General features: G+C 41.0%; 1 protein-coding gene and 1 long non-coding RNA gene across 3 annotated transcripts in view; one reads left to right on the plus strand and one right to left on the minus strand.

Moving 5' to 3' along the window:
* Positions 1 to 21,315, plus strand: part of SLC13A1 (solute carrier family 13 member 1) — a 45,507-nt gene that overhangs the window by 20,479 nt on the left and 3,713 nt on the right. Inside the window, exons 7-13 of one of the 2 annotated variants that reach the window (XM_090042180.1) lie at positions 395 to 558; positions 6,856 to 6,975; positions 9,693 to 9,791; positions 9,896 to 9,997; positions 18,409 to 18,512; positions 19,613 to 19,722; positions 20,690 to 20,851. In XM_090042180.1, the coding sequence (XP_089898306.1) occupies positions 395 to 558; positions 6,856 to 6,975; positions 9,693 to 9,791; positions 9,896 to 9,997; positions 18,409 to 18,512; positions 19,613 to 19,722; positions 20,690 to 20,851 (861 nt within the window). The remainder of the gene's footprint in view (positions 1 to 394; positions 559 to 6,855; positions 6,976 to 9,692; positions 9,792 to 9,895; positions 9,998 to 18,408; positions 18,513 to 19,612; positions 19,723 to 20,689; positions 20,852 to 21,315) is intronic. The other variant, XM_090042181.1, reaches the window with a different exon arrangement.
* LOC149865671 (uncharacterized) lies at positions 2,662 to 6,842 on the minus strand. Its single transcript, XR_016441749.1, has 3 exons — positions 5,139 to 6,842; positions 4,066 to 4,139; positions 2,662 to 3,699 (listed from the first exon to the last, which is right to left on the minus strand). It is a non-coding gene; the product is annotated as an uncharacterized LOC149865671 (long non-coding RNA).

A 21,315-nucleotide genomic window follows, 5' to 3' on the forward strand; every position in this document is an offset into this window, starting at 1 on the left:
CATGTCTACACATGCATATGTGCATGCCTGTACCACACAGTAAATATGGCAATTTATGCCAACTGAACGTAAATTTGATACCTGCATGACGCAGGTATCAAATTTATGCCTGATTAGTTACTGCACATTAACGCACGTGTAGATGCCTTACTGCACAGTAACACTGTGTGTGTGAACTGACTCGGGATTAACTTTAGTCCCAAATCAGTCCACGCAAAGCGTTAATGCACTTTAGCACCTGCATGTGTAGATGCTGGCCTATTCCCGCTTACTGCACCTTAATTTACTGTGCAGTAAATTTAAGCTGGTGTAAATGTATGTGTAGTTACACCCTGTTTCATGTAAGATGAACCCTTTTTTGTATTAGTACAAACGAATATATAATCTTACTCAGCAGAATCCCCCACCAACTGAAACAGGAAGGAGATACAGAACCCAGAAAAACCATATGATGTGCAAAGTTATGTGCTTATCTGTTGCTTATTCTTCTACTATTGGAGGACTGACTACAATCACAGGAACATCCACAAATTTGATTTTTGCTGAGCAGTTCAATACGTAAGAAAATATACCAAATTCTCTCTACCTTTGTTAACTGGAAGTCTGTATTTTGTCCTTTTGGCAGGTCTCCCTGAGATAGTCACTATGATGTGACAGAACTTGGCATTATACTTCTTTTATTTTGAGGTGGTTGGGTGTTGCCATACGTACGATATACAATAAGATGCTATGGTAGCATTCTATTTGAAAACCTTCCGTTGCCTTAGGAAAGGATGCTAGTAATCATCTCACAAAATACAAAACTATGGACAGATTGTGTAATCTTTTCTGTGACTTAATCTTGAATAACCCTCCTGAAATGGATGAGAATTTTTGAAGAGTAGGTCACCACTTGGCATGAATGCCAGTCAAACAATCTAGCTATAGCAGACTTCTGCTCATTGCTAAATAAAATTTGAACTAGATTTTGATTGCTCTTCAATTCTGAAGCATCTGTAATAGCCCATTATCTTCTGGATAGTGTTTGGTATTTCTTTGACCAATATTGATAACCATTTTGACCATTTTCTTTATTATCTCAAATGTCTCCAGTGGGCTATCATGATTTATAAGTGCTAGAAATAATGGCTGGCTACCACCTACATCTTGTAAAAAATGGCATCACTAAAAATTAAGCATTTACAATAGGAAACATATCACAATTTAGGTTTTAAAACAGAAGAATAACAAAAATAACTACAACTTCAACTTAAATCTGTTTCTGTGCTTCATCAGCACAAAGATCTAAGGCCAGCCATATACTGCATCAAAGTTATGCCACTCCAGGGTAGGTTTATCTGTGATCTATGTCACCCAACTCGTATGACAGTAATGTGTGGCCATTCTAGGCAACACCCAGCCTGCCCCCACCCCTTCACTGCCAGCCCAGATTAGGCCTACCTTCCCCCACTGTTGTCCCTTGGATTGGGCCCATTGCCCCCCCCCCGCCACACACACACACACACACACACACCTGCCAATTGGGCCAGCACCCCCATCTCCCTGACACCCCAGATCCCCACTCACTCCTTCCCCACCACCACAGCTCCTACCTCACCTGAGGCTGCTGGCGCTGTTCTGGAGTAAAAGGCAGGGAACAAGAAACCACCAGCCCTGCTGCCACTGCCTTCCCTACCTGCTCCGCTGAAACAGCCCTCACAGCTACAAGTGAGTCTGGGGACACAGGGGTGCAGGTGAGGTATGAGGGCTGAGGGGACAAAAGGGGAACCTGGGGGTGAGGGAGGTAGGGGGTAGCCCCATGGGTGGGGGAGCAGAGGGAAACCCTGAGGGAGACGTCATCATCCCACTTTACTCAGCCTCAGTGAGGCTTCATCTGGAGTACTGCATCCAGTTTTGGGCCCCCCACTTCAGGACAGACCTTGATAAGCTTGAGAGAGTCCAATGGAGAGCCACCCGCATAATCAAAGGACAAGAGAGCAGGCCTTATGAGGAGGTGCTGAGGGACATGGGACTCTTCAGCCTGGAGCAGAGAAGGCTCAGGGGGCAGCCTATAAGTATATAAGGGGGGGTGCACCAGGAGCTGGGAGAATAGTTGTTCACCAGAGCTCCCCAAGGGATAACAAGGTCTAATAGCCACAAACTTCTGGAAGGCCAATTTAGACTAGACATAAGGAAAAACTTCTTTACAGTCCGAGTGTCCAAAGTCTGGATCAGACTCCCCCCAGAGGTGGTGCAAGCGCCTACTCTGGACTCATTCAAAAGGTGTTTGGATACTTATCTTGCTGGGATCATTTGATCCCAGCAGACTTCCTGCCTATGGCAAGGGGGCTGGACTCAATGTTCTCACAAGGTCCCTTCCAGCCCCTAAAGTCTATGAAATCTATGGTGGTGAGGAAGCCCCCGGGGTGGAGGGAAATGGGGGAGCCTGGAATGGGAGGGGAGGGGAGATGGGATTCTTACCTTTCAGTTCTCCAGGCCCCTGGTAACTAGGGGCAAACTGAAGTTGTGCAGATCCAGCACAGTCAGAGAAGGTTTTTCATTTTGGAGCTAACACTAACACTGCTTCCCACTTTGAGAAGCTGAAGTGTAACATGTAACAAGGCCATCCCACTAAGCAGTGGGGAAAGTAAGATCCAAATTCTGACAGTCTGCTCCTGGGGTAAAGCAACTACACTCTGTCCCTTTCTCAGGGATAATTACTGTGGGTTATGCCGAATAAGTAAGCCTGTCTAGGAATGACCTTGGTAAGTCTTAAGGTCTTCAGAAGATTTTCAGACATACAAAACAAAGCAAATTGCTCGTCAGTTTAAATTTTTAGACAGTAAACAGTCCTTCAGAGGTTGGTTGGACTCCGTGCCACAGAGAGCTGGGGATAGATTCTCTTTCATCTCCTCAAGGTTTGGGGAACTTTAAAGGACTGCATCAACACCAGTTTTTTTCAGCTAATATTTTAATGATCTTTTCAAGGTGTAAGACAGAATTGTTCTTCTTTTCTTCTTCTATACACACACTAATCAAATATGACACTCCTGGGTTTTGTTGTGTTCCAACTCTATTATGGATCATAAACCTTAACTTAAGCTTCCTCTACATACTGGCTAATGTTAGACTTTTCCTTTAAAGCGCCTTCCTTTTCCAGTGCTTAGTTCCCACTGACCCAAAGAGAGGCACCAAAGGTTTTTCTATTCTCTTATGGAAAGGGACTTGAAAAACTAGTATATGTTACACATATTTGTACTTCTTGTTCAGTTCAAGCTCTCATTAATAGACTGATGTCATAAAGGAATCTTATCATTAAAGTTTCACCACTTTGTTCACAACAGTTAAAATGGTATCATAGGGTGCTATATTTACTGATATAAATATGTTAAATTTGCTGAGTTTACAAGTTTTTCCTCCATTTGACGCATTGAGAGAAGGCCTAATGTCTCTCTGATGGCTTTGAAGTCCATGAAGTTTGTCTGGCTCCTGCTGGCCAAGAATCCTCATCCGGTGTTTGTTCTAGAGCATAGTTTTAAGACAAGCTCTCAATTGAAGAGGATAACCATGGAAAAGCTGATGAAGTTTGGGATGATGTACTGACACTAGATTTCCTTAGTAATATTGCTTTCTCATCTCTTGGACTGCTTTCTCTGAGGCTAGAGCAGAAGGTGTTGATGCCTCAAAGGTTGATGACACTATATCTGGCACAGGGATGACCTGCAGAGTAAATGTAATTGAGCCAATTGAAAATCCTCCTGATTACTTCAGATTTTGAATTTGACTTTAATATAACATGACATGAACATGAAGAAGTCAAGTCTTATCACATATTAACAGTATCAACCCTTAGGAACATTCCAAAGATAACTCAAAGATTGCTGTGTAATAACTGTAACTAAATCTGACCTACAAAAAGAGTTTTGTTATTATCATTACTGAGTATTTCTAGGAAGGCAGACTTTTTGTTATCAGTATCATGGGTATAATTTGCTGTAATATAGGAGCTTGTTACTGCCATTTAGACTTCTGCATCTATCACAAACTGGAGATGAGAAAGCCATTATAGTAGGTCATCCAGCTTACCTCTGTTGGATCATATCAGTAGGACAGTCCAATCAGTGCCATCCTCAGGGTCAAGATAGCTTAAACAAAGATAGCTTAAACATTTAATTGATAAATGGTCAGTCTTTCTGTACAATACTTGCTAAGGATCTAATGATTATGTAAATTTAATCTTCAGGTTACTGTAAATACATAATCAGGGCATATCTACATGAGACTACATTTCCATAGCATTGGCAGGCACGAACCATGACACCAATGCTACCATGCAGTACCAATGAGCTACAGTGCAGTAGGGTCAGAAATGACCTGCACGCCACTGGGACTATGGAGTAGCGGCAGTTACTTTGAAGTCAGGTACACGTGTAGATGTGCCCTCATAGTCTCAGATCTATGTAAAGTTACATTCTGAGACCTGACCCCAGTAGTATGGTGATTTAAGAACATTTTGCTCCTGACAAAATCAAGTAATTGAGATGAGCATAAATCAGGAGCAAGAATGATAAGTATAAAAACAGCTGAGTCATGAAGTTGCTGTTCGATGAAGTCATATAATAAATACTATGATACCCAGAAGTCATATACTTGGGCATATGCTATTAATTTATAGATCATTATTTAATAACCCCCCCAGCTATATAGTTGAATATAGCATGTACAGTAACATGGTGTCTCTTATTTAATTTTAAATATTAATTGGTGACAACTGGATTCCAACATTACCATCTCGTCACTGGTTACAGTTTAAGTTTGGAATTTTCATCTTAAGAAGCAAGTAGATATTTTGGTTCAGATTCACCTAACATTTTTATTACATTAATCTTTTATCGTTACAATTATAATATAATCTGTATATAGTTCCCTAGCCTTGTATAGAGCTTTAGAAAGCATAAATAGGAGAAATAGACTGCATCAATGACCTATCTGAACATCACAAATAGTCTTCCTGTCAAAGAGGTGGAATGCAGGTATAACTGTAGGAATTCTTATAGCATCTGCTAGCAGTAACTTCTTTTCCCTGTGACCATGACAAGAGAGGCTATTGCTAGAAAGCTAGAGTCATCTTTGTCCCGGGGAGACGGGGCGGAGCTTACCTACGGCAGCGGCGGAGCCCGAGCGGGACATCCACCGCTTGTTTACACTGGAAGCCGGTGCCCGTGACGGCGGCCGGGAGCCTGCAATAAAAATGGCCAGCCAGAAAGAACAGGGCAGGGGCCCGGAGGGGGGACTCGCTGCCGCGGAGGCGAAGGCTCCAGGAGGGGAACTGGCAGACAACTCCGCACCAGGCGGGAGTGCAGACCCCGGCGGGGAGTGGCCGCCCGCCCAGGCGGAGGGAAGGACAGCGGTGGCAGCTGGACCCAGTACCCCGAGCGGGGAGCGGTGGATCAGCCCGGAGGATGAGGATTCCAGCGACGGGGAGTTCTGGGACTGTGACCCTCCAGCTCATGGGACCCACAGGTCTGGGGCCAGGGTGTGGGCCCGGGAGGGCACCGACGAGGCACAGTAAGAGCCTAGACTGGTGCCGGACACTAGCGGCCAGGAACCCGGTGAGAAGTATCCCCGGGAAGGTCCAGGTCGAAGGCTTGGTGTTAGCCGGCTAGGTTTCTCACCTTGGACGAGGAATCCGGTGAGGAGCATCACCGGGAAGGTCCGGGCGAGAGCTGGGGCCTCGAGTACAAGGCGACCCGAGGGGGCATGAGGCCGGGGTGAAAGGGGGTGTCGGAGCCCCGCAACGTGACCGCCAGGGACCCCGGGCTACGGAGAACCAGGAGCCGTCCTACTGAACCTAACAGCAAGTCGTGGCGGGCGAGAACCAGGGTGGGAACCTGATGATCCAACATCTGCTCCGGACCAACGGCGTCCCAGGGTGAATAGCGGCACCCTTCCACCGTGAGCCGCTATTCCGAAGGGGGTTCACCCTCCCCCCTTCTCCAGCCCGACGGTCACAATCTTATTTATAGAATTACAGGCTCCAAAATTAGAGTTTGAGAGTGACCAAAGACAAAATTACTGATGCCATTTTTAAGGTAAAAGCACTAAGGAAACACAGTACTTGCTCATTTGCCCCTTTCCACCTCTGCTATTTTTTCCCTGGCAAATCACAGAATAATTCTGTTTTCCTTAAATATGTGCCTCTTGACCTGTGACCTTTTTACCTGAAAACCTATGTGTTTGGTTAAAATTAAATGTTGCTCCAGCCAAATGAGCAAATGGACTCTTGACTTCTGAAAAATTACCAGTTTTTATTATCAAACTGATCCTTGAATTCCCCATGAGCCATTTTGTCCAGTCCAGGCTTCCCACTTGCATCTACTTTAGATGTCTCTCAGGAGCCTCTTGTCTTTTGTCAGCACTGTTTTTTCAGAGAAAGGACTTTCCTGAGCCTCCATTGCCTCATATCCTCTGAATCTTAATGGCCCTTCCTCCTCTGTTACTGTCTCACTGAGCCCTGAAGAAATAGGCCTTTCTCATTTCCTGTGTCTCACTTTAGATACTTAATTTTTTAGATTAAATGAGCAGTAGGGTCTTTGGTTGCTAGTCATATACTGTAGTGATCATGACATGGCATGAGGGTTATATACTGTGGTATGTGCTGTCCAGTACCCACAATGGCTGTGATGCTTGGAGCAGAGTAGGACAGTGAAGGGCCTTGGCTGCCTCATTATGCACAGTCCCCTACTAAAGACTCCTGCTACATTAAAGCCAGCAGCTCCATTGGTGCACCCTGCTCTAGCAGAGCTGGAAGGCACCTCAAACATGGTTTGATTCCTTTTGCAATTCTGAATGTAAGTCTATGTTTTTTTCCTTTAGGCGCTATCCAGGTTGTCAGTGCATCAATTTTGGATCTTGGTTTATACTGTGCATCCCCATCACCATTATTATTCTGTTGTTCTCCTGGTTCTGGCTCCAGTGGCTTTTCCTTGGTTTCAAGTGAGTAAATATTAAAAGCATCTAACATAACTCCACTTTGATAATATGTAAGATACTTTGTTCAGACCAAAAGAACATCTTATCTATAATGAAAATATAGCCTGTGGAATGGTGATAAATGATTGTCTTTGCATCATCACATGGCACAAGTGAAGTCTCTGGAAGTGATAGGAATTCACACTCCTAGTCAATATGATGAATGACTATCCATCCTGGCACTGTTTGAAAACATATTCAGATCCCCATTTCAAAACTATGTTGCCTACTTCTATAAAATTTGCACATCATTAATAAGCAAGGAGGGCCTGATAGAGAAAAATTCACATGGTACATAATTTGTGGTCCATATCTTGATGATGTTAATGAAGGGATTGCCATTTATCTTTATTGGGACCAAGATTTGATTCCATCTTTGAACCACATGGGCACATCCAGATGAGTGCAGCCATGTGGTATGTGGCACCGCAAACACATCTGCAGAGCCACATACTGTGTAGTCAGCTGTTCTCTGTGCTGCAAGGGCATGCTGCCCGTGTGTGCCGCTCCAGGTTTTTTTTCCATGTTTTTTTTTTTATCCCTGGATATCAAGGGGTCAAAAAAAATAACATGGAAAAAAAACAGATCAGAGCACACATGGGCGGCACGTGCAGCTGAAAAGCCAGGCTCCACATGTCAGGATCACTGCATCTGAAGCCCCAGGAGGCCCTCAGGAACCCAGGTAAGGCTGCTGGGGCCAGCACAGTCCTGGCCTCAGCCTCCCCTACTGCCTCCAGGGTAAGTTGCCCTGTGACAAAGCACACGTGAGTCAGGCTTTCCCCAGGGACAAGTAGCTATGTTACAAAGTGTGCTGCTGCTAGTTGTTCCCAAGGAACCAAACATCCACACTTGTCTGGACACAGCCCATAGATCTAAAAGTTGATGATTGGACTGTACAGCAAACATATAGGCTAAGTACAAACAGTCAAAAAGCACAAAGCTGAATCAATTCAATCTTCACAAGTTAGTCTATGCTTCATAGACTGAACCAATAAGCAAGTGAACAGACATTCACTTTTGATTCTTGAAATGCAGCCACATGCCTGCAGTGGAGTTGGGCACTAAACTACACCTCCCTGCATGGCTAGAGCAGACAGCTTGGGCCAAGTCTAGTACACCCAATTTGTGGGAGCAGAGGGGAAAGGGGAGGGAGAGGGGTTTGCGGGAGAGGTGCAAAGGATCCTGAGATGCTGGGGGACTGAGTTAACTTTAATGTAGAGGGAATCTGGGCTAGATGTTCAATAAACTGATTTAACCCAACTCTGTTAAGTCTTACACTGCATCCATCCAGGTTTACCTTAAACCAGTTTCAGCCATTTTGAAAGTGGTTTTGTGCCCTGAACTTCTGTTGTGTCACAAATTTGAACTCATTTTTGATAACTTATACTGATTTATGTGTAATTTATGTCCCTAGCCATAGTGTGCTTTGTTCCCAGAAAAGTGTGCATGTGCAAGGGGAAGGTTGTTTCATATGGATTTGTACTGTTCAGAGTTGTGCTGCAAGTTTTTGTATAGAATAACAATGTTTTGGGGCTCCACTGCCTTGAATCTTGTGAATGAATATATAACTATGTTAAACAGGTATTAAATGCTATCCACAGAGCCCTTACTTTCTAGGGGTGTAAATAGCATGTAAGACGCAGGTTGTAGAAAACCAATTGGAAGTGTTTCCCCTTCTAATAATGGCATAATTAAAAAAAAATTCCTAGGCTGTATTGATGGTGTTCTTTGTAACACAGTAGAAGAGTAGATTGAGAGATCCAAGAGAAGGTGAACTGAGAGCTGAAATCGATGATCTAATTCATAGTGAGATACTCTAACATATTCCCCAATTACTGCACTGGCTAATAAATGCAGTAAAAACTCTTCCAGGTCAGAAGAAAATGATGCTGCATCAGAAAGAGTCAGACTCAACAAAGCCACTGACAATTTCCTTTAACTAGATCTGATTTTTGGTTTTTTGCAAAGAAATCCCCCTTCATGGGTAAATAAGCCATTTTGGGGCATGGGGGTTAAAGATCTTTGTCCTTTCTGACAGATAAACCAGTCTGAATAAAATTGTAAAGACATAATCATATATTGTCTAGCACTCCTGGTCTAAATGACAAATTTCAGCATTTGGAAATAGAATACCTACTAGGTCTTCAGTCTTGTGAGTCATTTATTGTTAATATTTGTGTGTGCATGTGTGTAAGGTCCCAACTTGCAGCAAGTGTGGTAGACATATAATAAAAAAATACCCCTTCCTTAAAGAGATTACAGTTTACATTTAAAGTGAACAAGAAGTAGAAGGAAAATTAGGGATGCACTTGCCTGCAGCCACATCTCAGGTCATTTGTTATCAATCACAGTTTCTTGATTTCCCAATCCAGGGTTTTATCTATTAAGCCATGCTGCATGTCCTAAGAATCTAAACATGCAGGTTACCTGCTCTGTCTTAATCATAAACCTCAATACTGGGCCCTATTTTACTGCTTCCTCCATCAGTCCCCTATTAAGTTGTGTACTCTTCAGCTAATCACAGTATTCTGAGATCCTTGGTATGCACAACTAAATGGGAGACAGCAGCTTGGCTTGTAGACCTGAGTTCTTAATCTAATACATTTATCCAATACCTAAAAAGCTTGGGAATTTGGGCTGTAATATGAGAACACATTTCTTATTCTTGATTTACTTCCCAGTTTCAAAGAAATGTTCCGATGCGGCAAGACAAAATCAGCCAGAGAACAAGTCGCAGCCCAGGTGATTGAAGAGGAATATAAAAAGCTTGGACCAGTAAGGTAAGGAAAACTGCAAACTGCAGGCAAAAAACAAAGGCACTAGAAAGCAAGCATAGTTTTAATGCAAGGAAAACAGACAATGATAAACTGTGCTTTTGTTGCAGCTACCCGGAGATTATTACTCTTGTCCTATTCATTCTAATGGCCCTATTGTGGTTTACTAGAGATCCTGGATTCATCCCTGGATGGTCTTCGCTTTTTCCACAGTGAGTAACACAATTTAAATGCTACCAATAACTACACTATTTGGTCCTAAATGAACCTATATATGATGATGATAAAAGAATACTTATTAAAATGTATTTTTACAGCTATGTAATTATTGCCCTGATTTTAATAATCTATTATTGTTTAGATGTACTGTAAAACCAAATGCAGTTTTTATATAAATTCATAAGTTTATTTGACAAGGGTGTCATTCTGGTTTAGCAATCAGGGTGACAAAGTGGAGATAGTGGGATCTATTTATGCTTATATCCTATTTATGCGTATAAGTCTCATATTAGTAGATCATATGCATTTATGTACTAACATTAAGCAATTATATATTTCTAGGTAGGTAGGCAGAAGGAAGGAAGAAAGAATAGTCTGCATAGTCTGAAAATAATAAAATATCTAGAAATGTATTTAGTTTTAGTATGGGCAGATAAACTAGTTACCCACATACCCCATAGTACATAAAAGCTAAACTATGGGTAGGCAAGGTTCTTTGGGTAGATGTGATATTTTTTATTACACCAACTAAATAGTTAGGAAAACATTCTTTGCAAGCTTTAAGGCACAAACATCCTCTGTCAGGCATACAGAGACTCTGCTGGTGTTATGTGTTGGCCAACACACAAAAGAAGCTAATTTACAACCTGCAGGGCTATGAAAATACAAACTATGGGTATGTGCAGATTGACCTAACTAGAATTAGGGTGATCTAAGTGATAAACTACATACATTCGGGTAGTTTAGATAGGGCAAAAAATGGCCAGCCTGATCTGACTTAGTTCATCTAACCAAATCTGTGTAGAACTTTGGAGTGCATCCCTGGAACTGAGAAAGCCCAGCCACTTGTCCCAACCTCAAGACTACACTTTTCCTACCCTCCCCCCACCCTCCCACCATCCTGGTAGAGCTATTTTTAGCCCTAAGATCCCCACACACCCCAATGTACAACCCCCACCCCTGCAGACCCACCAGCCCGCCCAGTCCCACCTGTCCCTCCCTCCACCCTGCCTTACTTAAATCATGTTCCCGTTGTGGCTCCTGACACTGGCAAACATGTGCACAAATGGGACCTGATCTACAATCATGTGGCTTAAAGCAAGCTGTATGATCATAGATCAGGTCCTGGGAACATCTGCAAATGCCTTATGTTAGCTTAATCATTTATGAATGAGAAGCATGATACCAAGTTACTACAATTTAGCTTTTATCTATCATGGGGTAAGAACATGCACATGGGCAGTTAATGTGTAACAGTGATAAATCCCTGTGATCTTTTACCTGGTCACATGCTTGTCATGGGTCCTCACCCTTTGTGTGCTATAAGTCGATAAATTCTCTGAATGTTCATTTAGATTTTATTTCACCAAACATGCATCAGAAATCCTTTCTTGACCTCACCTGTTTGTTTGCCCAGCTGTCATTTCCCTCTTATATCATTTCCCTAATTTCTTCACTCTGAAATGTCTTAACTATCTTATCACTAACTTGGTTCCATTCTTGCCCTTCCTGATCTGTCTGCTGCTTTTAACATGTTGATCACACTCTGTAACTGAAAACTCTTTCCTTCTCCAGCTTCTTTTTCTCTTCCTACCCCTGGTTACTACGTTGTGTCTTCCTCTGGTTCTCTCCTACCTCCCTGGCTATTCCTTGAGCACTTCTAGCTTTTCTTCCTTCCTTGTTGTCTGTTGTTTCCCTCCAAGGGTACCTACCTCTTTCCCCCACCTCGTCTTTTTACATCCTCTCCTTGACAACCTTATCAACTCTGATTTCTCTCGTTACAATATACAAACTAATGACAGCCCTATCTATGTTTTCATATCAGGTGAACATGCATGAACAAGCACATCATACGCTTCACTATATATGCATTTAGTTCCACAATTAATGATACAGACACAGACCTGTTAGCAGGGTGGTAGCAGAAGGGTGGAGAGTGTGTGAGAAAGGACTGTAACTCTGAAAATGTAAAGTGCAAAGCAGAGGTATTTTGGAGTGCAAAAACAGTTAATAGATGCTGCCTATCATTAGGAATTTGCATTGTCTTTACCTTTTGAATATATTTTCCAAGCAATAGAAAAATGCAGAGAACCTTCTTTCCACACAGAAGAGCTTATGATCTTTCTCTTCATTTAGCAACATTTTTCTAAAATAAGTTGATTTAATCAAGCAATCAGCCAATCAAGCAATCAGACTGGCTGAACATGCCTTCCTGCTTTATAATAGCATTTAATGTTCACATAGCATCACTTAATGACCTAGCTCACATACTAAAAAAAGCAATTGTAAATAGGTCTTTAAAAGCTGAGGCTTACTGTCAAATTATTTCCATTTAAAGACCAATATTTTCCTGTTTAAACTTCTCTGCTTATTGTCTGACAAAAGTATTTTTCTCACAAATAGAGAAGAATGGAGTGTTCTTATAATAACTATACTCACAGAAACGTCATAGACTTTGTAGATGTTAGGGTTGAAAGGGATCTCACAAGAACATTGGGTCCAGCCCCCTGCCCAAGGGGCAGGAAGTCAGCTGGGGTCAGATCACCCCAGCAAAATAAGCATCCAAGCGTTTCTTAAAGGGATCCAGAGTAGGTGCTTGCACCACTTTTGGGGGGAGTCTATTCCAGACTCTGAAGACTCAAACGATAAATAAGTTTTTCCTTATATCTAGTCTAAAACCATCTTGCAGCAGTTTGTGACAATTAGACTTTGATTTCCCTTGGGATGCCCTGGTGAACAGATGTTCTCCCAGTTCATGATGCATACCCCTTATATACTTATAGGCTGCCACCAAGTCACCCCTGAGTATTCGCTACTCCAGGCTGAAGAGTCCCATGCCTCTCAGCCTCTTCTCACAAGGCCTCTTCTCTTGACCTCTAGTCAGGCATGTGGCTCTCCTCTGAACTCTTTCTAGCTTCTCCACATACTTTCCAAAGTGTGGAGCCCATAATTTGATGTAGTACTCCACCTGCAGCCTCACCCAGGCCAAGTAAAGTGGGAAGATGACTTTTTGACTCTTGCTTGGGCTGCATCAGTAGATGCATGCCAGAGTTTTATTTGCTTTGCTGGCTGCAGCATGGCATTGGCTCATGTTCATCTTGTGGTCATTCATGACCCCCAAGTCTCTTTTGGTCATGAGTGTAGTACTGCTGAGCCTATAAGCATGATGTGGGTTTTTTCTCCCTAGGTGGAGCACCTTGCATTTCTCTGTGTTGGATGTCATCAGGTTTTAATCTGCTCACCTTGTGAGCCTGTCCAGCTTGGCCTGAATTGCCAGCCTATCCTCTGACAGCACTTCCCTATAATTTGGTGTCATCTGTGAACTTAGCCGTCACAGGGATAGTGCTTCATGTATGCCCTCTAATGTTTTTATTTGGAATATAAGCATGTGTCATTTCACATTAGGTTTAATTATGATATATTGTATGTTTTTTTTACCTAACCTAATGAAATACAAAGCCTGTAATTCTTTACAAAAGAAACATAAGAAAAAATTTGTGCTATTCAGATCTTGCTTCTTTGTGCAGAGCTCTTGTTATAATTACTTTATTGTATTATTATCCTTAAAATATACAATTATATTGTGTCCTTTTAAATATCAAAAAATTTAGTCTAACTACAGTTTATCCAAGTTTTGTACGTTATGATTTCAAATGAGAACTGAGAATTTGTTCAGGAGTGTTCTGTTCTGTTCTATATGAGTTTTTAGTCAAGTCTGCTCCAATGTGCTATAATTACATTGCATCAGACCAGCCTCACTGCTCGTGTATAGGCATCCTTACAGTGCTTCCTGTTGTTTTTAGTCCAGTGACTTGTACGTGGTTACAACATATCTTCCTGAAAAGCATCCAAGTTTGATTTACAGATATCAAAAGACAGAGAATCCATTATTTCCCTTGGTAGTTTGTACCAGTGATGTAATCGCCTCCACTGCTAAAAATGTTTGCCTTATTTCCATTTTGAAAGGAATCAGCTTCTAATCACTTGTTCTCATTCTGTCTTTCCTCCCATCAGTACTTGGTATTTTCTCCCCATGGATAGACTAATCAAGTCTCTCAACTTTTTTTTCAGAAACAAAGAGAAGAGTGCTTTTAAGCTTCTTACTTTGTCATTTTCTCCTGTCTCCTCATTTATATGACTCTTCTCTGTATCATCTCTATTTAATATTCTTTTAAATACGTGGACACCAGGTGCCTGTAGATGTGTGAGACATCTGCTCCAATGTGTGGTAATTATAGCGGGTTGGAGCAGACTCGATTAATCAAGTCTGCTGGAGAGTGCTAATTAGCACATTCCAGCAGCCTCAGTGTCTTGTATATTCAGCATACCTGCACTTCAAAATGGCAGTGGGGGACCTTTTACTAAAGGTCATTTAATGAGCTTTAGTTAATGTCCCTGCCACCATTTGAAGTCCAGGAACCTGAATACATGAGATGCTGCAAGTGCTTTAATTAGAGTGGCTCCTGAGAGCATGTGTAAGGAGCCATGAGAATACAGAATTATATGCAGTATTCTTGTAATGGTCTCACCAGTGTTGGACACAGAAGCAAAATCACTTTGAAATTCCACCCATGACAGCCCTGGTTGTAGACCCAAGGACAACATAGCCTTTTTCGCCTTTGCTTCATGTTGGGAGTTCATGTTGAGTTGCCGCTGCTTTAGCACTACATCCTTTTCAGACTTGGCTCTTTCCAGGTTATAGTCCTTTCTGATGTAGATCTGGCCTACATTCCTTATTCCTAAATGTGCGACTTTCCATTTGGCTGCTTCACATGCATGTTGTTTGAATAGGCTCAGATTATCAAGTGTTGAAAATTGTACTATTTGATTGTTCCATCTTCATCATTACCCCAAAACTTGCATCGTCTTCAAAGTTTATATTTAGTTCCAAATACCTGATGAAAATATTTTAAATAGTGACAAGCAGAGTTCTGATTCCTCTGAAACACTACCAGAGAATTCTCCATTTGTTAACAACCCCCTTTTGCTGACTAATATTTTGAGATCTGTCAGTTGCCACTTCTTAAAACATTTAATATATGCTTTACTAATATTGTGCAGTGCTAATATTTTATCAGAAAGTCCTCTGTACTAAGGTAAATGCCTTACAAAAGTCAATTATATCTAACAGCTAATCTTTACCAACTTAACTTATAACCTTGCTAAAGAATTATGAATCAGTATATTACCTTGACTCTGGGCTACCTTTCTCAGAAGAGACAGCAATACTTTATAGTCAATAGTGTCAAATCCTGCAAAGTGGTCCAAGATGAGGATGGATATCTGCTATCTCCTGATATCATGAGATCATCCATCAATCCCAGTAAAGCAGTCTCAGTTTGATGTCCCAGACTGAATCCAGATTGCACTAGGCCTAGGATATTAGCTTAAATCAGATGAGCTGCAATTTGGTCTTTGCCCAGGTTCTTTATGAGCTTGCTCAGGAATGGAAGTTTTTACACTGACAAGTGGTTCAGTAGAGATGATATATCTAGGGTAGGTAACAAGAGTGTTGGCTGAATGATGTTTCAGGTTGAAATACTTCCACTTTAATAATGTACTATATAATAAGGTACATGTGCACATACAGGATGGCTTGGATGTTTATTTTGTGCTAATATCAGGCTACTACATGCACTTCTGGAAGTATATAGGGCTTGGTGCAGCTGCAGGTACCTGAACAGAATACTTTGTGTTAGATTGCCATGTCTCCTATTCCCCAGAATTACCTCAATTTAGCTGACTACAAGATTTTCTTTGAGGGCAGCACTTAGATGATTTGTAGGGCAAGTATTTCTATAGTACCTTATGTTGCTGCACAATTTATATGTGTACACCAAAAATGAGACAAATAGATTTTGAAAAATTCAAATACTTCAAAAAAATGGTATTTAAAATGCCCCTGCTAAGATGAGGTGTATGTGCAGCACATCAAACAGTAGTGTCACTTGCTGTTTTATTTTTTAATTCCAGTTCAAGTAGTTTTCTCTCTTTGAGCCCATGCATGTATATGCAGTACTGTCCCATGAACAGATTATTAAACCATACAGTTTTGTTATTCACAAAAGACTGTGCTTCCAAAAAGAGGTAACTGTAGGAATTATATCATTTCAAGCCAAATCTTGCATCCAGGCCAATCATGCAAGAACTGTAGGATTGGATCCTACAGTATAGGCCTTGTTGACACAACAAAGGCCTTTATCTTTGGAATTATATCAGCCTGGCCACGTCCAGACATGCAAGCATATGTACATGCAATGGCTCAAATAGTAGCAGTAAAATTTGTGCTGCTACTTTATGCTGCAGCTCACACTCCTGCCTATGTGTTTTATTGCGGGACACTTTGTCCCGCTTTGGGCAAAATGCCCTTGCCCAGCTCCTCCTGGCTCCTAACATGCTGGAGCAGCAGGGGCACAGACTGAGTGGTAGCGACATCCTGGCCAGCAGCCAGAGCATCTCACTGGAGGGCCAATCTTCTGTTTGTTCTGTTGCATGCTATGTTCCCTTCCTCTATGCCACTTTTTTCCTGGTGTTTTTTTTTTTGCTGGTAACAAAATTTGCCCCTGTGCTGCAAATTGCAGTGTGGGGAGCGTTTTAACATTCCATGGTGTGATTTGTGGCACCACAAAGAGGTTTGTGATGCCACAAACCTCATGTGCCTGCATCTCTGAACTTGGCCTCTAAGTGTATTAGCAGAATCCCATTGTGGAGGTACAGTGTATGTGCTGGCAGAGCTATACCCCATCCCAAAACAATAAAAATGAGGCCAATAAAAGCATTCTTTCATCAGTGTAGCTATGTACCCACAGGTTTTGTTAAAATAGCTACACTGACTCCTAGCCCACATAGCTATTAGAGCAGAACTTTGCAGCGTAGACTTCTCTTAAGTGGCTGCCTTGGACATTAGCAGGTACATGGCTATTCTATGAATGAATGCAACTAATTGGAGGGTTGAGCAATCCTCTCCTGCAGCATGGAAAATAGTGCATCCCACATATTTCTAAAGTCTAATATCCATAAACAATTATATGGTAGCAAGCAGTATAAAAAAAACAACAAAAAACTAGCCTATACTTAAAAGAGTCACTCACTGCCGTTATTTTTAACACACTGACAGTGTTTATTTTATAGTAGGTAGAGCCCGCATGAGAAAATGAGTTTTTAAATGGGGGTGGGGAGTTCAGTACATTATATTTATTAAAATAACTTGAGTTTTACCCAGCACTGCTCTTAAGGTCTGGGTGTTCTAGACTGCCCTACTGGATTATGGGATGTCATAAAGTGTGGCCATGTAACAAAGAGTGATGGTTTATGAATAACAGAGCACAAACATGAGATATTTACTGCTGTTGCCTAATTAGCTTTGCAGTAAACATCTCCGCTTCTACACATTAAGCTTTATTAAGCTGAAGGAAAATAATACATTCTGCAGCAGGTTAGTACTTATAAATTCAATTACTATCCCGTGGAACAGTTTTTTTGTGCCCAGCAATGCATATATAGACACTGACCTGGTGGGCTGGAGCATGAGGGTGTTTCAGCAGGGGGCTGCGTGCTGGTTAGGCCCATACTGGAGCATCCTTGTGCCCCAGCCAGCTCCTCTGCAGCACGCTGAGCGAGGTTGAAGCAGCCCCAAGCTGACCCTCCGAGCCCTGCCAGCTGGAGTTCTCTGACCCAGCTCAATGTGCTGCATTCCCAGGCGCACATTCAAACCATGCACCCAGGAGCAATAAAATCCAGGGCAACATGCCCCAAAGTTTAGTGATTTGAATTAATTGCACATGTAGATGCACCCACATAGTACAAAAAAAAAAACAGGGCTAAGTTATGCTAGGCAAATATCCAACCACAATAGTATCAAGTCTGTGTAGAAATGTGTGTATTATATGGCCCCTTATCGAAACAATAATTCTTGATCAAGCAAAAATCTCATTTAACTGAACGGGAATTTGTGGTGAGAAGAAAATACTGAATTGGACACTGTTGCAAATAGTTCCAAGGGTGGAAAATATACCAGAAACGGGTGCAGTGTAGGGCACTGCTTTTGTGCTCACAGGATGGGATGTTAGAAGAAGCACCAGGCCAGCTCTTTACTATTAAGAAACTTCGGGGAATAATCCTCCTAGCACCAATGTTATGTCTATTGTTAAATGCACCACTACCAAGGTGCAAAGCAAACACTGTACCCAAGAAACTGGTAAAGTCATGTGGAAATAGGGAAATTTAAGCATAAAAATCCTGAAATTTAAAGATCACTAAATGGTGAAAAAATGCTGTACACATGCAAAGGTTACTTTTTATGGCATCCGTGTATATTTCTGCAGCTATTAACCTAACTACTTTTCTAGGTGCTGTATATTCTTCATTCTTTATTTAGCAAATAACATCTTTAATCTCTCTCCAGGTACAAAGGTTTCGCTACCGATTCAACAGCTGCCTTACTGATTGGCCTCCTCTTCTTTATAATTCCTGCAAAAAGAGTGTCAAGGACTTCAAATGGAGAAAACAGTTGAGTATGCTTTACTGGGAGCTTTTCTAAAGTAAGAACTGAAGGATTTGGCCCCATGTGACCATAATTTGGTGTTTGTTAAAGGAATATTGTCAGATATTTAAGCCCAGCAATTACTGTTGATGTTGCTAAATGAAAGAAAACTGGATAGGAGGTTAGTGGTGCCTGGAAACTGGTATAAATAGAAAAAATATGTGCTATTTTTTCAAATGTTTCTTCTGCAGTTCTGGAAGCCTATACACAAAAGCACTGAGCTAGTTTATGAGAAGTGGAAAATAATTATTTTATGGAAAGGGAGTGAAACATACAATTTCATTTCAATGAAGCTGAAGTGAAGACTACAATGTAAACATAAAAACAAATATAATATAACTAAATTGGCAGTTAGATGTTCATTTGATATTGGATTTTTCCTGCATTGGGCACTTCTACATGTGTCACTATGGCAACTTTGTTACTGCACTGTGATTTAATGCTTCCTCTTGGAAGTACTAAATTCCGACGCAGTAACAAACCGCACTGTACCGTACATGTGGTGCCCAATTATTTTTAGCAGATACTTTGCCACAGCGGCACACTATATTGGGGGAGCACGTTGCTATGGCAATGTAGCTGCTGGTCATGGGTAGACACATGTAGATGCTACATTGCTTTAGCATGTTGCTACGGCGACATAGCATCATATGTAGACATGCCCAGGGTCTACTTTGTTACACAGACTAGTATCTTACCGGGAAATCAATCCCTTGCACTGATAATCATGGATAATACTTGCAGAGTAAGGACTGATGCCCTATAGAGGTAGCAGAAGCTAGCTTTACCTAGGGATCTGTTATCTAAATGGAAAACATCTTTCCATTGGCTTTACAGGGCTTTATGGTGTAAACAGTCATAATTCAGATGACTTAACACTATGACAATTCACCTGAGCTGAGGCTGTGCCCCAAGAAGCCAACATGGGTTACAAGAAAAACCTTCTTAATTTTATGATGACAAAGATTTACTTTAAATATTTCCTTTCCCTCCATAGCACAGGTATACGTTTATCCAAGTATTGGAAATGAGTATTTTATTAATGGTCGTTATGTTTTTTTTCTAGCTTTTTTTGATTATGCTCCACTGATTACTTGGAAGGAGTTTCAGTCCTGCATGCCATGGGAAATAGCTATTCTTGTTGGTGGAGGGTTTGCACTGGCAGATGGCTGTGAGGTAATGTATACAATATGCTGAAATATTTAAATGATCCGCACCAAGTGCAATATGGATTTATAGCATATTCAAGGGAATTTGAACATTCTATTTGAGCATTCAGGCAATTTTGCTAAGAATGAACCAAACACTGTACATGGTAATGCTGAGGAGATTCCAGATTATTCATATAAGAGGGTAAAAATTACAGTGGTGCCTCTATTAACAGCCTTAAAAATTGTAAGTCTGCAGAAAAATGTGATTACTAATCAGAATCATGACATAAGCGACTCCAGTCAATCTACATTTGATGCATCTGAATACATTTTATATTTTCCTACTATTTAAAAGACAAGAAATTAACCATAATTAAAGAACTGTTTAAAAATATAAATATTTCAATAAATAGGGGCACCTGTGCTAACCTGTTCAGAGCTAAGTGAGATGCTGGAAGAAGTACAGCTGTGTTAGCACGGCATACCATCCAAGCTAATATACACTGTTTCTGAATCGAGATAGTTAGCCCATGCAGTGTTGCATTTATGTGACTGTATTCTTCCCACAGCACCTGAGCTAGCTAGTCATTACAATCTAATGCTGCCATCCTGCAGCTGTTTACTTGAATGACACCTCCTCATCACCCCATCTGGAGCTCAGCTGTCCAAACATACGAGTAAAATACGCAGCATTTGCTCGTAAAGCTTGTTATGCACAAACACTAAAAACATTTGAAGTTGTCTCCTTAAGCATATCCATGACGAGATGTATATTGCAATATCGTTTTCAATTCTCATTATAGTAAAAGAGCACAACATTTTGACATGAGAATGTTCTCCTGATAAATATATGGTGGATCATGAAGAATGTCTTATCTCTGTTTATGTAACTACCTTGCAAATTAACAGTGTGTAATTTGTAGTACTTGGACTTACTATTTTGTATTCAATAGCTGCTGTGATATAATTACATAATCTTGTTCCCTGTGCAGGATTCAAAACTATCAGTTTGGATTGGAAGTAGATTAACTCCTCTGGGATCATTACCAATGTGGTTAATTATCCTAATTTCATCTTTGATTGTAACTTCAGTGACAGAAGTGGCCAGCAATCCAGCTACCATTACAATATTCTTGCCTATACTAGCACCTCTGGTTAGTACCCTGTGTAAGGTCTGCTTTATCCTTACTGTTCTTTGCTCTGTTCAGAAAGAACACAAATATATGAGATTCGTTCAAAGCACTGGTTCTACCAACCTACCAGTGAAGTGGTAGCACCTACTCAAAGAAGCATCTTATTAAAAAAAAAAAACACTATGAAAACGTTTTAAAATTTTTTGTTTGTTTGTTTGGGTTTTTTTTGTCATTTATAAATTAAAATGGTTTTCTGAATTTTCTGGAAAAAAATGTTCCTTCAAAGTTCAGATTTTGAAAAAAAATCTTTTTGACAAAAATGTTATTGAAATATAAACATTAAAAACCAGTTCTTTCTAAAAGAGTGCAGTAAGACAATGGAGTTGTTTATTATGTAATTATCTCTTCCTCAGTTCTCACTGTATCTGTGTCTCTTCCTCTTCCCTGGAACAAATGCTGGATGGCAGCATAAAACTCTCAACTCC

This window comes from Crocodylus siamensis, chromosome 4, assembly GCF_052110815.1.
Source record: "Crocodylus siamensis isolate JL-2025a chromosome 4, ASM5211081v1, whole genome shotgun sequence".
Lineage (NCBI taxonomy): Eukaryota > Metazoa > Chordata > Crocodylia > Crocodylidae > Crocodylus > Crocodylus siamensis.